General features: G+C 47.4%; 1 protein-coding gene across 1 annotated transcript in view; it reads left to right on the forward strand.

The window, feature by feature from the left end:
• The window catches only part of TMEM132D (transmembrane protein 132D), a 185772-nt gene that overhangs the window by 101013 nt on the left and 66964 nt on the right, over positions 1-17795 (forward strand). The window contains 1 exon segment of the mRNA XM_005424052.2: positions 12261-12444. Within this exon segment, the coding sequence (XP_005424109.1) occupies positions 12261-12444 (184 nt within the window).

Consider the following 17795-nt stretch of genomic DNA (forward strand, 5'->3'; position numbering starts at 1 on the left):
GCTGCAGACCTGGCTGATCCTTCCATGTCAAAGGATGGGGCTCTGCTCTTGGAGGATCTCAGTGGTCAGAATTTGTTCCTTTGGAAATCTTAATTTAGCCCTGAACTGTTCCTTTTGGCCTTCAGTGACAGATGTGGAGCCCTGAGTCATATTGAGGATGTCAGAGATGTGCAGTGATGAGTGGGGACGTGGCTGGCACGGGGTCACTCAGCGGAGCAGGGACACAGCCAGGCGTCTCCTGTGCTCCCAGCTCAGTGTTCCACGTCAACTGCAATTTTTCATGGCTGTGTGGCTGCTCCTGTTGTATTCCTGCTTGGAAATGGAGCCAGTGCCATGGTGTCCCTGAATTCAGTCCAGTTCTGCCCCTGGATTTCGCCTGCAGCTCCAGCAGTGCTGTGGGAGCAGTGCAAGTTTCTCTTTCTGCCTCCTGTGATTGCATTTTATGAGATAGATGAGAAGAGCAAAGGATGATCACGTTTGCAGCATGAGACCTTCTGGAAGTAGGAGCACCCTTTAATTGATGACTTACACTCATCAGTACTGATGGAGGTGTCACTTTCTTTGTACCTGTGGGAGAAACGTCTGCTCTGGAGCCACTCCCTGCTCCAGTGCTCTTCATTTCTCTTTCTTACACAAATAGCTTCCAAGTTGTTTCTACTTCATCTTTTCTCCACACGATTCATCTGCCCACTTCTCACATTCATGTAAAAACTCTGGCACCAATCCTTGGCTGTTTCATGTTTTAGATTACTTTGCTCCTAAGCACTGGAAAAGTCTGCACCCGTAATTCAGATGATTTTGTTGCTTCTTGTTTTACATCTCCACAAATTCTGCAGAACACAATGTTTCTTTTATGAACAAGGAGTGAGAGTTGTAAATTATTAAGCACAGAAATAAGAGGTAGAGACATATTTTGTAGCACTTTTCTTTTGGAATTGTCCAAGAGGAGTTTGATTCATTCATGTTATTCCATGTTTTTACCATGAAAAAAGAGTTATTCCTTTACCTTGCTTCAGTTTTGGAGTCACTGCTGTTCATTGTGTGTCCTAGGATGCTCTGATACAGAAAATACCCACATTGCATTTAAATTTCCATTAGCTGTGCTCCCAGCGAGAGGCAGCCCTGCAGACAGGGCGGGTGCTCTGTGCACAGCAGCTGAGCAGCGAGCACAAATGCCATTTGTCCTGAATGCAGGGCAGTGCTGCCTCTGCTGTGCTCCTCGTGCAGCCAGCACGTCTGGGAGCAGAGCCAGGCCTGCTCTCCATCCTGTGATTGCAGGGCCATTCCCGTGCAGCGCTGGGCGAGGGCAGGAGTGATTCTCTCAGTACAGAATGGGTGAATGTTCTGAGCTGAAGGCAGATTTTGCTGCTAGGTGAGAGCCCAGCTGAGCAGGCTGTTGAGCTTCAGTGCTGTTTAGCAGAGCACTTCCCCGTGTGCCTGGCTGGGGAGATGAGTCCCAGGGACAGGCAGAGCTGCTGTGGCCCTGGGCAGCTCTGCCCTGGGACTCCCAGGAAGGGCAGCACCATGAAATGGGAGCAGGGCTCAGCCAGCAGCCTCTCCTCTGCCTGTGCTGCTCAGGAATGGGCGCACTCAGGGCGTGCTCTGCATCCCTTCTCACACAGGCATCACCCCCTCCCTTCTGCTGCCAAAATTTAATCATTCTTCACCTCTGCTCTTCTCTCTAGTTTTGTTGAAATTGGGCTAATGTACTGGAGGGAATGACAGGGACTCAGATGGACTGATTGCATAATCCTCTCTTTATTAAGGAGCTTGGAAGAAGAAAAACAGCTCCCAAACCAGCTTGTTATAGCCATCTATGCCACTGCAGAAATTATTTCATTCTAAGCATTTTATCCTATCTACTTTTAAACCTTCCCAGATCTTGTGTTTTCCATTTCTTTCTGAGGCTCTTCCACTGTCCTTTTGCTTTGAATTTGCTCCATGTTTCCTGTTGTTTCTAATTATACTCTCCTGCCTACCTGCTCTAGCAATTTTCTCTCCTTGACAGATAAATCCTTGAAATATTTGTGGAAAGTGAGCACTTTCTGCTTCTTGTGCCTTTTAAGCCTCACCTACTGATTTTTTTTAGAAAAATCACCAACCTACCTTCTGCTCTACTTGATGTTCCTTTAAGTACTGCTCATTCAGGCCCTCTGGAAATCTGGCAGATTATTTCTTCTGCCATTTTTCTAAAAACCCTGCCCATTTCCTGCAGTCCTCATGGCTCTTGTTTGTACCTTATCCTGCTGTGCAATGACAGCAGAACTAAAGTCAAGCAGCTTGAGCAAAACAAATGGAAAACCATGCCTCAAAACCCGTTTATATTCACAGACTGTAGTGATAATTCTGGCAGGGCTGTGTTTTAATTCTTCACATCATTTGGCTGCTTTTAATACCCATAACAGCTGCCCGTTGGATTTCTCCACACAAATTCCAAGAACCGTGGTAGTTTGGAGGTTTGGAGTAAGTTCCCCATACAAATTTTCCATTTTGCTTGCTTGGAGCAGATATTGTAAGCCCACATTTCTGGTGATTTTGTGTCCCAGCTCATTCCCCCTCGAGGATTTTCATTGCAGGGAGAGAAGAGCAGTGTCTATATTTGCAAAGGTTCCATGTTAGCCTCGCAAAGAAAGAGAGTTTACATTCAATTAAGTCATTAAAGACTCATAATTGGACTAAGAAAGTCTGGGGAGTAGCAGTAAGAGTGAAAACCAAGTAAGAGTGAGTGATTCAAGCAGTCCAATGTTTAGGTGTGTGCTGTGACATGTTACTGAAGCAGAAATTGATCTTCACTTACTGCTTCTCCCCCTTACGTGAATGATTTATGAACCTGTTGAAGCTGTTAATGATTACTAACATTACTGAATTCATAATTATAACAATTAGGGTGTCTCTTCCCCTGCCTCCAGCTCAATAAAATCAATATGTCTTTTTCAAGGGCTGGATGTGCACCTTTCCCCAGGCAGTCGCAAAGATTTCTGAGCTCAGGCTGAGGTTCCCCAGGTGGGAGCAGGGCTCTGCTGAAGCTCAGCCGTGAATCTGCCGCTGAGGTCCAGGATGAGTCCCTGCAGACTGAGCTCTGCTCTGAGCGTGGCTGTGGAGCCCAAATGCCACCAGCTGGGAGTCTGGCACAGGGAAGGTTGGGTGATGTGATGTGTTCTGGCCTCCCCAGCTCCCAGCACGGGCTCCTCAGCCTGGCTGGGGGATAGTTCCTGTTCTCAGGGCCACATTTCCTGAGGATTTCAGGGAGCATTCCGTGCCATCGCTGTTTTTATGTCTCCTCCACTTTCCTAGTTATTAGTCTGATCATGTTATTATTTTTACTGAAAGAGTAATTTCCTTTTGGAAATGACAAACAAGTGCAGCCACATCTTCCAGAGTGCATTGAGGTGAGGTGGTGGGAGCCCACCGTTCCCATCTGCCTCCTTAGATCAGGGAATATTTAAAGTCCGTTTAAGTCTATCTGCAGTAATGGGTTTGTTTACAGCTGTTTGCCTGGAGGTGATGTGAGGACACAGACACTTGGAAGGAATAATTCTGGAGGAGGGAGCTGTTACCAGCCATGGCACGTTCCAGAAGCTCAGTGTTTCACTGAGAGCTCTTGCAGGAGGAGGAGCTGCATTGGCCATTATCCCTTGCATGTCTGGGGTGGGATGGGCTCTTGGAATTCTGACTTCAGCTCCAGCCAGGGTGGCTCCTCTGGCTGCTTCTGCCATTGGAATAATCAGCTTCTGCTAAAGTCTTTCAGGCAATAGGCATTTCAAATCCCTACGTGCCTTTAGATGGAGCTCGGTGAGTTTATGGAGAGATGATCTGGTGTGGTGGCTGCCCTGGCAGGGAGCAGCCCAGCCCAGGGTGCAGCTCTGCTTTCTGCTGCCTCGGGTTTCCCTCTGCAGGGGCAAACCTGCCTGCCACAGGGGTCTCTGTCCTTGGGGTTTGCTGCAGCACCTCCTGCACCGCTGGCTGCAGCTCCTGCACCGCTGGCTGCAGCTCCTGCACCGCTGGCATCAGTGACACCGGGCTGCTGCTGCTGCTGGGGGACACAGAGCCACCCGAGGGTGGGACTGGGAGCCCCCAGGGACACAGATCCCAGCAGGGACAGCCAGGGACACAAACCAGTACTGCTGATTCCTGCACTGATTCCTGCACTGATTCCTGCACTGCTCCCTGCCCTATGGGACTGTGCTGTCTCTGGGCATCCCCCACGGGATAATTCCCTGCAGTGTAACTACAGTCATAACCTGCCACTACTGTTATTGTCATTATTTTATGTTTGTATTGGTTTTATCCTTCCCATCACTCCTGAGAGCACACCCAGGGATTGCCAGACCCTTGTGTCCCTGTGCACCTGCCCAGCCCTGAGCTCCTCGGGCTCCAAGGGGGTGCACCAGCAAACCCCAAAGGATTGACTGCAGCAGCTCATGCTGATAAGAACATGACTTCTGAGAGCTTTTGAGCTCACACGGTTTTTAATGTCACCAGTACATCAAAAGCTGTGATTTGGTTTGACAGGCCCTGGGACTCGGCTGCAGACCTGTCCCATCATCCTGTCTGCATGATTTCCTCATGGCTGTCCGATCATCCCAGGGAGTGTGGAGGGGAAACATCTGCTCCAAAAAATGTACCACAGCTGGAGCAGGGACGGGGTCTTGTCCTGATTGGTACAGACAGAACAATTTACTGAGAAATAATCTGCCTTGAGAAAGGTGCTAGACCAGGTGGATTTCCAAGGTCTCTCCTAACCAAGATTACCCTGTAATTCTGTGATTAAAAATATATTTCAGCCTAAAGCTCTTTCAGAAAGCTGGGTTTGGAGGGAGGCAAGGTGTATCTTCTCTCTTCAGTTTATTTTTCATATTATTGCTTAAAAATAAGAACCAGGATTCTGGAAACTTCTGTTTTAATATTAAGAAAGGTGGAAAGTATTTCCTCTTTTAATTCTAGACTTGGCAAACACTGAACGATTGCATAAAGAAAACTCTTTCTAAAAATTTTTATTTTAATTGAAAAGGACTTTGCAGTTTTGGAAGATGTATGAGTTCAGCAGAAATACTTGCTGAACAGTTCACAGCAGAGGAAATTCCTGTAGCTGAGGGTACTAATCTCATATATTGGATGTGCCTTGGCAGGTATCTCCAAATAAGTCACTAATTTTGAAATACTTGGACAGTTTGAGTCTTGTGGAATGTAATGCTGCTTTTATATATAATTGCATTTGTGGAACCAGTGTGGACACTAATAAGCAAGGCATTAAAAATGTGTTACAGATCTCACGTGGAGAGCTGCAGCTAAATGCTAAGGCACCAGATCTGCCACCCTGGACTCAATGCCACAATTAAATTTTTTAAAAATTAGTGGGGGCATAATTTCATAAGCATTCTGAATTCCAAAGTCTAACCCCACATACATTAATGCACAAGTGTAAATTTGCTGGTTGTGTGTGAGCAGGGTTTTTAGGTGGATAAATATTTGTAGGAGGAGGAGTGGTTGTGCTGCAGGGCTGTGTGCTGAGCACGGTGCTTGATCCCAGTTTGGTGTGCTGGATTACTCCACAGTAAATATTTGCAGTGCTGCCTCTGGAGGGTTTTAGCGTGGAGATCCTGGGTCTCGTTCCCTCCGAGCAGTGCAGGGTTTGTGCAACTCCTGCCGTTGAGAAAAAGGTTTCTTTCATTTCCAGGAGGCTGTGAGGGTGTTAACAGGCTGCCAAATTGTATGTGAATGAGACATGGAAAGCTCTTTTTAGGAATGCTCGGGAGTGTTATTGATCCAGAGGCTCAGCTCTGGGCTATGCTGTGAATTCTCACTGGGCAGGCACCTCCCTGCCTCGTGTGCTGAGCTGTTCCCGACTGAAGCCTTTAGACCTGGCCTTCCTGCCCATAAAATGGCAGCTGTGGTTCATTTTTCCAGTTTTCCCCCTTGTTCAGCCAGCCATCACCACAATCCCTGGTTATCTTGTACAGTGGGGTGTGAGCCTGGGCCCTGCAGACACTTCACCAATGAACTGTGAGCACTTGTGGCTCTGCTCTCCTCCTCTGCAGTTTTACCACAGCTACAAGTGAGTTATCCCACATTTATGGTTATTTTTGTGCCGAGGACGGTAAAGCAGCAGGTGGAGAGAGCTGGATCGAGTGTATTTGCAGGGTTTTACTGGACTTTGCACTGCCAGTAAAAGCATTTTTGTAGCCTTCAGCTCTGCCTCCTGCCCAGGAGCTGGGGCTGCGCTGCTCGTGCCCCGTGTGGGGCTGCTGCAGAGGGACCTGGAGTCCCCGACCGCTGGGTGATTATCAGATTTATTGAGTGATTATCACATGGGATGGAATGAAGTCAGCGTGATTTACCCTTCCCTTGGCACCATGTGGGAAGTGATCCCGGTGTTTGCCACGCCAGGGGATGCTCAGAACCCTGGTTCTGAATTGAGCCGCTGGCTCCGTGGGTAATTATGTTTTAAATTGATATTATATTAAGGGGTTTGCTAATTTTTGCTCACTTTTGAATTGAGTTATTTGGGAAAAGTGCTATCAACAGCTGGAAAATCATATAGTGAATAATTTATTTGACAATAGCAAAAAAAATAAAAGTCAAATAAATAATTCAGCAAATATTTCTCAACCAACACTACTGATGTCAAGCTCCAGAGAGATGGATCAATTTTTAAAAATAACTCTATTACATGATTAGCAGACTCATTTCTTGGTGATTTTTCTTGCTAGTTGGTTCACTTCATATGGTGATTCCTGCAGAAAAATGACTTTTCAGTCTACCTATCCTGAATTTTTAATAGTAAGATGACACTGAATAAAGTTAAATTTTAATGTAGTGCTGTATGTATCACCTTCTCTTGATACATCAGTGGTGAGTAACGATCTTTGCTGTAGCACGGTGCTCCAGGTTCTACAGACATTGGGTTTAGAATGCCCTCTCTGACCTTGGGACGGGCTGAGCCCCAGGTCTCACCTTCCGGTCTAAAATATTTTAGTTTCTGTTATTTGTGTGGTGTGTGGAGGATGAGCTGTCCGTGTGCTGACAGCACGTGGGGCAGCACTGCACCATGCTGTTGGGTTTGGGTTTATGAATTTCCTGCTTTTTGGGTGAACTCTGACATGTTCCTTTTGAGTGCCAGGGAGGGCTGGGGGTCCTGCTGGCCTTGCCAGGCAGATCCCAGGCCTGGCTGGGTGTGCTGAGCTCCCACTCGGGAGCTGAGCCAGCCCCTCAGTGCTGGCAGGCACTGCCTTGCTTGTTTTAACTCCTGCTTCATGGCAGTTCCTGCAGTATTTGATTTTTTACCTTAAGCACTAGTTGTAGGAACAAATCAGTCCATGGAAAACCTGCAGTTGTTATTGCAGGTATAAAAGCTTTCTCCAAAAACAAGCTGAAAAATATTCATGATTGCACTGTAGCTCGGAAAGCAGAGGGAAGAGTCAATTGGATTCATTAACTAAGAAATGTCTCTCTGTAAGGGTGTTGTGGGGGTTTCAGCTTGTGGTACCTGGGAGGGAGAGAAGGACCCAGAGAAGCTGCCCCAGCCTGGCCAGCCCCAGAGGGGTCCTGGAGGAGTCAGGGATTTGTCTTTGCAAACAAACCTGGGTCTGCTGGTAGACAAAACTGGCACTGAGAGACACAAGAAACAGGGGAAGGATTCCCCTGATGGATGAAGGGAGTGAGAGGGATTTGTCGGTACAAACCAGCTGTGGGTCTGCTGAGAGGGGAAGTTAGATACACAGAGATGAGAAATAATAGAATGAAAACCACAGAATCCATAGGAATGCCACTGACTGACACAAGGAGAGGAAAAGGGGGTTTGTTATATATGAAAAGGGGCATTAGGGGCTTTGGGAGGTCTGTGCCTCTCAAGCACCTCAGGCAGTGTGGAGAGAGAGAGGGAAGTGTGGCTGGGATAAAACTGGGATCAAAAGGAGGCTCCATCCTCCAAATTTTTGAGAGCGCCATGGGAAATGCCCCGTGGGCTCTCCCTTTACTCAGCCAGGGTTACAGGACTGCTCTGACTCCTTTTTGGACACAAACCCCTGGTGTTTGTGGGTTCCTGTCCTGGCACTCGCCATTGGTGCCCTGCAGGACCCCCAGCACGAGGGGCTGTCAGACACAGAGCATCACAAGTGGCTGTTTATTCAGCAGAGATGTGATCTCTGGCTCCCCAGCCAATGTGGACAGGAATGCAAATGTCCCTCCTGCCACAACAGTTTGACTCAGATGTAGAGGCTGCTTAAAACAAACAAAAAAGCCTCACAAATAAAGGATTCTCTCTCCTGAGACCAGAGTTGTGGATATTTTTTAAGAATTCAGCAAAGACTAGACAGGCAATCTTTTCTTGGTGAAAAGAAACGAAAAGATTATCGGGATTCTCTCCTGGCTACTTTAAATATAGATGGGATATATATATATATAAATATATTCCTTCTGGTACAGGAGATTTTTCACTCAGTGATTTCTTTTCTCTTAATATCTTCTACTTTCCTCCTCCTTTTTTCCCCCACCCAAAATCTGTTTAGGTGTGAAGACAGTTTGTTACTGGGCTGCATGTTCCCAGGAGCACTGCAAAAATATGGATAAAATCCACTTTATTTAAAGGCTTTGGCAGTGCTGGGGATCTGCTGCTGTAGGGGAGTGGAACTGCAATGCCCATGTGCTCGAGGGGAGCTCTAGGGCTGGGCAGAGAAGGGAAGGAGGTACCAAAAAGCAATTATTCTGAAGGAAGGGCTGATTCTCTAGTGATCCTTTGATTTCCTTTGCACCTCCTCATTCTTGGGTAAGAAACAAGTCCTGTTCAGTGATGGTATCAGGAGTAATGGCTTAAAATTCCAGAAGGTTTGTGAAATCCTTTTAGTGAAATTGTTTACATTCTGGGAAAATACCATAGGAAATGTTTTTTTTTTCATTTTTCAATGGTTTCTTTTTTTCATTTTAAACAGAATCTGTATCAGAAATGAAATGTTTTTTAAAAAATACAGAGCTTTGTTCCAGCGTGGCAGTGCTTTGGCTTTTTAGGCATTTCTCCTGCATCTGCTGTGGGTTGATGTTGTTTCCTCCCACGCAGGGAAGGAAACTTGGGGGTTTTGTCTGAATTACAACACAGCATGTGACCTTACTTTTACCCCCAAAAAATTAACTTCTGTCTGAAATGTCACCTTTTTTCCACTTTGTGCTGCATAAATCATCTCATCCCCTCTTTTTACGAGAAAGTAATTTTCAGTTTAATTTTCTCTCCCGTGTAATGGTTTTCACAAACCCCTTCAGGCCTGCTGGGGTCAGCTGTGCTGCTGCCACCCTTCTCTCTGCTGGGAAGTTTTCCCAGTTATCCCAGGGAACATTTCTCCCTTTCCTGAGCTCTGCTGTCCCCCCTTGCCCTGCCTGTGCAGCGTTCCAGGCCTCAGACTGCTTTGGTGCCCTGCAGGAGATGTGCTGCGCACGTTTGTGGGGCTGGAGGAGAATAAAATTCCCTTTTCTCTCCTCTGCTCTGCCCTGGGCTCTGTGTTCACTTTGCTGTGACACATCCTGGATTGCATATTCATGGCTTCAGGCTGCTCCTGTCCCTTCCAGCCTGCTGCAGCCACTGCTGGGGCTTGGCTCAGTTTGTGATGGGAACATTGCAGGGCTGCTTTGGGGAGGTGCAGGAGGAGCTGCTGCTGGGAGCACAGGGAGCACAGCTGGTGAGGGCAGCGTGGGACCCCTGACCTGAGAGCCCTGCCCATGTCCAGAGCTGCTCCTGGGGTTACAGGGTGTCCCCTGCAAAGCAGGAGTGGTCATCCACATCCATCATCAAAGCAGGTGGGACATCCCTCTGAGCAGTGCTCACTGAAGAAATGTGGTGTCAGCCCTGGCCAAGTGTAGCCATGGTATTTTCTAAAAAATCCTTTCCTTAGGATTTTTCCTCCTGAGAAGCTGAGAGGCCTCAGGAACAAAATGTAACCAATGGTTATCTGCTGCTGTGGGATGCAACAGGTGCATCTGGGATTGATCCATGTTGGATGTTTCTAATTAATGGCCAATCACAGTCCAGCTGGCTCGGACTCTATGTGAGCCACAAGCCTTTGTTATCATTCCTTTCTATTCTCAGCTAGCCTTCTGATGAAATCCTTTCTTCTATTCTTTTAGTAGAGTTTTAATATAATATATATCATAAAATAATAAATCAGCCTTCTGAACCATGGAGTCAGATCCTCGTCTGTTCCCTCATCCTGGGACCCCTGTGAACACGGTCACAGCCACGGGCCTCGGGCACAGCCCTCTCAGAGCCAGAGGCAGCAGAGGACATTGTCTGAGGAATCCATGAGCTCCTCATTCTCAGAACTGGGGTGGGACACCCTGCACACACCAGGCTCTCTGCCAGGGATTGCAATGCACTGCCCGTCCCTGCTCACACAATCCAGGTAACTGAGATTCAATGGTCACAGCTGCAGAAAGCAGCTTCTGATCCCACCTAGGGCAGCATGAAATGAGACTGCCCTCAGCGCTAATTTAGAAATCCTGCTCTTTTTTCCATGGCATGAAGAAATGAGAAATTGAACACAATGTGTTCCATTTTGGCTCGCTTTAAATTCCATCCAGGAGAGAAAGAACACAGTGCATCCACTGAAATACAAACCTTAAAGATGATCAGAGCAGCCTCTTCAAGAGGCATTGGGTAAAGCTCTGAATTCAGTCAGCACAGTGGAAATCTCTGAGGATCTTGGGAAGGGTCCCAATCTGGGGCTGTTGTCATAAATAGTCTTCATAAAAGTGTATCCTTAGTTTCAGCTCTTTTCCCACATCAGCTGGGAAGCCTGCTGGGGTTTGGGGACATTTTGGGATTCTCTAATCAGTTGCTGAAATGTTCCTTTTTTCCTGGCTGCACTCTCCAGCAGAAATGCCTTGTGACACCTCAGTGCTGTGCCAGTCTGCCTCTCCTTGAGGATTATCCCACAGAAAGAAATTCTGCTCTTTCCTTTCCCCTCCACACAAGCGCTGAAGCTGGTTCAGCATTCAGTGCTTCAGCAGTAAAACCATTCTCAGTGTCCCCTGGATTTGTGCACTGCCAAGAAATTCCACATTCCTCTGCAGCTTTACAGGAAATTGAGTTTTTTCTTGTAACTCTATATGCCACTGGCCTAAGGAGCTCACCTTAACAATGCAATCTTCACTACCTTTCCATGCAGTAGCTGCTTTTATAACAAACTACAGGAACTGCATCAATTCCCTTTCCAATCTTCCCTCTTTGCATTTCTGATGTATGGAACCCTCTGAGACAAACCTGGAACCCAAGGAAGGACAGCTCCCAAAGTATGGAACCCTCTGAGACAAACCTGGAACCCAAGGAAGGACAGCTCCCAAAGCATGGAACCCTCTGAGACAAACCTGGAACCCAAGGAAGGACAGCTCCCAAAGCATGGAACCCTGTGACACAAACCTGGAACCCAAGGAAGGACAGCTCCCAAAGCATGGAACCCTCTGAGACAAACCTGGAACCCAAGGAAGGACAGCTCCCAAAGCATGGAACCCTCTGACACAAACCTGGAACCCAAGGAAGGACAGCTCCCAAAGCCCCCAGTGCCCCCACAATGTCACACCCAGCAAGGCTTTGCTCTTCTCTGGGGCTTTTCTCTCAGAGATCCTGGCAGGACTGGCTGATATTAAACAACCCAGTTTTGTAACTCTCTCACAACAAGCTCGATTATCTGTAATTCCTGGTTTAGCAAAGGACAAAAGGAGCTTCCCACTGACACTCACAGCAAGGTAGCAGCATAGCCAAAAATTAATTCTGAGTTTTGCAGTCCTCTGCTCCCTGCTGCCCTTGTTCATGGACCCCATCCCAAGCTTTGACCTTTCTTCTATGACTGTATTTTCAATAAACAGAAAATACTTTTGATGCAGTGGTTTCGCCTTTCAGGGAGTGATTGCCTTTAGGTTTGTTCACATGCTGCTTCACCAGGGAGGAAATGCAGTGTGCTCACTGAAGGGGGGTCTGGGAGTCAGTTTGGGCTGTACTTTCAGCCTCTGTTTGCCTTTGATCTGGTTGTGTTTCTCCCCCTGTGAAATGGAGCAGTGCACAGTGATCCAGTCACAAAGTGTTACTGAGACACTTGAATTGGTGGGAAATAACCTGAAATCTTAAAACAAGTAAAAATTATTAATTCATTGTTAAATCCATCATCCCACCAAATCCTCTCTTTGAAGGAGCCTTAATCCAAGGTTTTATTACTATAAAAGCAATTCTATTCCTGGCTTATCGGTGATGTGAATGAACATTTCATTCCTTTTTTCTGCAGTGCGGAGGGTCCTGCCTCTGAAATCATGCAGATTGATTTTGAAATTGAAGAGCTGACTGACTTGCCTGAGACCCAGCTCATCACCTGGCAGGTGGAATATCCTGGAGACACCACATCAGACCTGGGAATCTCCAAGATCTACGTGAGCCAGAAGGACCTGGTAGGAGTTCTCCCTTTGGCTATGGTAAGGAACTGTTTGGCATTCTGCAGGGCTTTAGCACACCACAGCTGGGAGGGACAGAGGGGAACAGCTGGAGAGTCAGATCCTGCCTTGGGAGGGGAGAGCACAGCTCCCCTGGGAGGCCAGCTCCTGCTCTGGGCTGGTGCAGTGGGTTTTGGGGGGCAGGAGCTGAGATGGTGGCATTTCCCTGCTCAGAAGGTTTTTGGGGGACAGAGGCTGAGATGGTGGCATTTCCCTGCTCAGAAGGTTTTTGGGGGGCAGGGGCTCAGTGAGTTGATGGCATTTCCCTGCTCAGAAGGTTTTTGGGGGGCAGGGGCTCAGTGAGTTGATGGCATTTCCCTGCTCAGAGCTATTGTGGGTGCAGCACCAGGTGTGCTCAGGCACTCTGTCCATCGTGGTGCATCTCTGACCTGAGTGCTCTTACCTTGGCCTGGCCTTCCTCAGAGACAGGATTTCCACATTATGAGTTCTGACTCCGTGTCCATTTGAGAGTGAGAAAAGAAATAAAAGGAATGGCATGAGCTCTGATTAATTTGAATTAGCTGGGGAGCACAAAATGCAGTATGTAGCCTGCTGTCTGTTCTACAGAAATGCATTCAAACAGGTACCCCATGGTCACAGTCAAAACCACAGGACTTGAAAATGGCCTGATCCTTTAGCTTTGTTTTTACCTAAAAAATGCCTGTTAGATACCCAAGTTTCAAGTACACTCTGAAATGTGTGCATTTCCTCTTCTGTCCCTTTCAGATTTCTGTGTTGTTGGAGATGAAGCACACTTGTGTAAGGTCTGGCTGTGCCTCATTTCTGTTCTTAGGCAATCTGTTAGAAAATATTGACACATTATTATTTAGTGCTGAAAGAAAAACAAAAATCAATCTCCAAGCATTTAAAAAAATGTAACCTGGATGTTTGCCTGGTGATAGCAAGTTAATTATGCCATTACTGAGGACTGGAGGTGTTCTCTGCACTTTGAGACTCCCAGAACTGGCTGCTCTTGTTATTTGTATTTACCAACTTGTGAACTACTCAGATGCTGTGGTTCTTTATTTTACCAAGCCCACGCTGGGGCTGGCTCACAAAAGAGAGCTGTGTCACCCTTTGCACGGCTGCTTCCTCCTGCTGAGCCCTGGGCAGCCTCTGCTGCTCTGCTGGGAGGGAAGGGGCTCTCCCAGAATACCCTGGGCTGGGGCATCACTCCAGCGCTGCTGTCAGCTGGGCCCTGCAGTGCAGCCACGCGAGTTCTGGCTGAGGTTGAGGCTGTGGAACGATCACACTGACGTAACAGGAGATGCTGGGGTTTCTGTTCTCTCCATACATAATTGAAAAGATAAAAGGTTTCCTCCCCAGTGGTGCCAGTGGTGGCAGGAAGGCAGAGTTCTCCTCAGGTGTGCCCACGAGCCGTGATTGCTTTATTATCAAGTGATATAGTGGCAAAATATAGCTCTGAGAACAAAAATAGCTGCTGCTGGCAGCTGCTACAAATCAGCTCACTCCCTTAATTTCCATTAAAGATGAAAAAAGCCCATTTTGCAGCAGCCCAGAGCTGCGTGCTCAAAGGTCACATGCAGCCTGTAAAGCTGTCAGGAGGTGGCATTTGCGAGGCAACAGGTGTGGGCATGGTGGGGAGGAGAGGAGGCAAAGACAAATGGCAGCAGTCCCTGGATCCCTGACAGGCTGGGAATAGAAACCCTCCTCTGCACTGGAGAGCCAGGGAAGGAGCTCAGGGGATTCCCAACCTCCAGATCTTTGTCCTGCTTCACTTTGTGCTCAGGAAATGATGATTCACGTGCAGCCCTTTGGGTGTCCAACTTTGATTAGTTTGATATTTCAGTTTTCCCTGTGCTCCTTGCAAAGCTGGCTTGGCATTTGCAAATTAAAGTAAAATTTAAAAAAATTCTCCTCTTCCATTTAGAAAGAAGCACAATGAAAATAATGTGTTATGTTATTTCGCTGGTTTTGGAGACAGGAATAATTTGGGTTGGTTTTTTACTGGTCTTTATAGCAGAACATGTAATTTCATGTGTGCCATTGTTTCAACCTGCTCCTGATGTTCTTTTTAAAACTTTAATGAATATGTTGACAGCAAGTAAACTGTTCTACTTATCATCAGCATGAGAAGCTGTATAAGCAGACCAGGTAAATAAATAAAATCAATTGTGGCAGTAAAGAGGCTATTTATTATAAAGGAAACTTTATTTGTACTACAATTATTTCTAATAATTACAGGGATCAGCTGTCATGGCAGTGGCTGGCTCTGATGGATTCTATAAATAGCCTTATAAATACCTGTACCTGACACATCCCATTGGTAAATAGTGCTGCTCATGTTCTGCTGGAGACTGGGGTGCATTCAGGCTTGGCTGCCAGGATTCCCAGTGGGCTGCTGCAGTGGGATTCTTGCAGCCTCCTCTCCCACCCACCCTCTGAGCTGACAACCAGGGTGCTTTGGGGTGAAATCTGAGCTTTTCTGAAAGCTGAGTCTCCCCCTTGGCAGGGATGTAGAAGAGCAGATTGATTTGGGGGATCTGCTTTGGCTGGGAGCAGCCTGGGCTCTGCCTGGCAGCTGAGCAGTGCAGGATCACGTCAGCCAAAGCCTCTGCCCCACTCAAATTCAATGAGGGAATGTTCCTAAAGACTTCACTGACAGCTTTATGAAAAAGAAAGAGATGTCTAGAGAGTAGATAAAAGCTTTTACCTTCCTAATTCATAGCTTTTAAATTGCAATTACAGTATTCGGCAAGTTTTCAAATATTTAATTAAAATGTTACCCAGTGCTGAAAAGGAGCCTTTTTAAATCAAAATGATTAGTGAATCACAGATGAAATCTACTCCTAAGAAAGGGAGGAACCGTTGGATCACTGTGATGTTGCCAGCAACCACTTTCTTTTCAGAAATATATTCTATTGCTTCCTGAAATTAGACAGGTCAAGGACTTGAGATTTCACACCATAAACCAGACTTGCCATTCCCCCAGTAATGGCTCAGCACCCACCAGTTCTGGTTTTGAGTCACTTTTCTTGGAAATAGACATCCCAGATGATGTCAGAATACCAGATAATGTCTCTTGCCATTGCTGTCCAAGTGTTTGTGTCCTGGAAATGTTTTGTTCTCTGTCTCAGATCCACGCCTGGGTTTGGCTCTGTTTCCTGGGGTTTTGTAGGGTTGGTCATGGCTCTTCTCTGCAATGGCACATGGTTGTCCTGTGACTTGGTTACATCCAGATCTTCCTGCTGCTCTGATGTTCCAGACTGGAGACGTCTTCCCTGATGGCTGGAATTCTGACTGTCTGTCCCCATGATGAAACTTCTCACTGTGACAGCATTTCATTCCATTTCTTGTTCCTGAATCCTTGGGTTTATCTCTCGCCTCTATTTAATAGTTCAAACTTGTGTATTGACAATGCCTTCCCAACTGCTTTGTCTGCTAATTTGAGCAGTGTTCTGTTCCAGGGCCATTACTGACAGCAGTAAAAACACAGCTTTTCCTGGGCTGTTTCTGGGCTATTGGATCAGTCTAGTTCTGCAATATTTCTGTGGCAGTCCAGAGGAACAGATTGTCTCCCTGGCTGTGGCTCTCCCAGCTTTGCCTGGATCCAGAAACCTCCCTTAGGGATTGGTTCTCATGCTCTAGCACCTTCCACTGCAAGGACTTTGTAGTGCAGAGCTTGTTAATCAATCTCTGGGCAGTGTGGGAGTGAGATCGGGTTCTGTTTCACATCCTGGTAACTGCACTCAGCCCGTGCAGCTGATGGGGGAAAGTGTTTCATTAACATGGGACAGTCTGTGGTGCTTCAGGAGTTCATTGAATCACAGATCTGAAGCCACTGGACATATTTCCTGAATGTAGATGTTAAATATTCAGGCTTTTTCAGAGCTTGTGGTGCTGGCACCTCTCTGTACCCCAGTGATGGAGCAGGCCCTGGGCAGTGCCCTGGAGTGTGGCAGTTCTGCAGGCTGTGTTCAACAGGGGAACATCCTTGCAGTGGGGCTGATTTCAGTGCTTGTGTTCCTTGCAGTGGGGCTGATTTCAGGGCTCATGTCCTTGCAATGGGGCTGATTTCAGGGCTCCTGTTCCTTGCAGTGGGGCTGATTTCAGGGCTCCTGTTCCTTGCAATGGAGCTGATTTCAGGGCTTGTGTTCCTTGCAATGGAGCTGATTTCAGGGCTCATTTCCAGGTGATTTCAGGGCTCATTTCCAGCTGGAGCTGTCTGGAAATGCAGCTTGATTTGGGGTTCAGCTCCTGCTCTTGCTGCTGTTCCCCAAAGCCTGGCCTTGCTGTGCCCACCAGCCCTGGCTTTGGTTTGTGTGCAGGGTAGAATGAGGAATGCAGGCACTTGGCAGTGCAGCACGCCCATCTCCAGTCCAACAAATGCCACCTTCTTTGGGCGTTCCTTGCAGATTAATGAGCACCCTGGGGTCCTGAGCATTTGCAATGGCAGGCAGCAGCTCTCCCTGCACAGCCAGACCTTGTGCTGCTGTGTGGAGCGTGCACTGAAGGAATCCCTGCTCACTGCAGCACCACTGTGGCTCCTCACACCCCAGGCAGTGACAGCCTCGGGGCAGATCTCCTTCAGTCCGGTCCTTTCCCTGCCCCCCTCACCACAGGTGATGGAAAGGGATCCTGTGAAGCTGTTGCTGAGGACAGGAGGTTGGAAATGTCAGCTTTGTCCCTGGAGCTGCAGTGGGGCTGAGTGGTGCTGCGATCACCTGGAACAACAGCCAGCAGCAGCCTGGCTCTGTCAGAGGGCGCTGAGTGATGAGGGCTGGGGCTGCTGCTGGCACAGCCACACTTTGATGTGGGACCTGGGAATGGGGCTCCCCAGAGGAGCAGGAACAAGCACAAGGGTATTTTCCTTAGGAATTACAGCCTAAGAAAAATGGCTTGGCATAAGAGCTGCTCTTCCTGAAGTGTGAGTTACATGTGTTTTCTTTGATTAGACTGAACAGGGCTTGAGACAAGCCCAATCCTTCACCCTGACAATCTCTGTGTGGCTCTGGAGCTGTGAAATGTAGAAGGACCAGGAAAACACGGCAGATGTGAATTTAGAGCAGGTTTCACCAGAACCTGTCCCTCCTTTGGACACAAGATTTAGAAGTGCTGGCCTGTTTTCACACTGCTGTAAAACCACTGTTATTGCAAATGTTCTGAGTTTAAAACAGAAATAATTTGGAGGTGAACTGAGTTTTCAGAATGATGGTCTTGTAACAATTTTATAATTTGATAATTTTTGTGGAGCCAATTTCAGCTGAAAGGGACCTCATTTTGAGTAGAAAAGTGCTCCAGCTGTGGGGAGCAGCAGGGCTCCAGCTGTGGGGGCATCTGTGGGGCTCTAGCTGTGGGATTCCAGCTGTGGG

The sequence above is a fragment of the Geospiza fortis genome, unplaced genomic scaffold (genome assembly GCF_000277835.1).
Source record: "Geospiza fortis unplaced genomic scaffold, GeoFor_1.0 scaffold145, whole genome shotgun sequence".
In the NCBI taxonomy this organism is placed as follows: Eukaryota; Metazoa; Chordata; class Aves; order Passeriformes; family Thraupidae; genus Geospiza; species Geospiza fortis.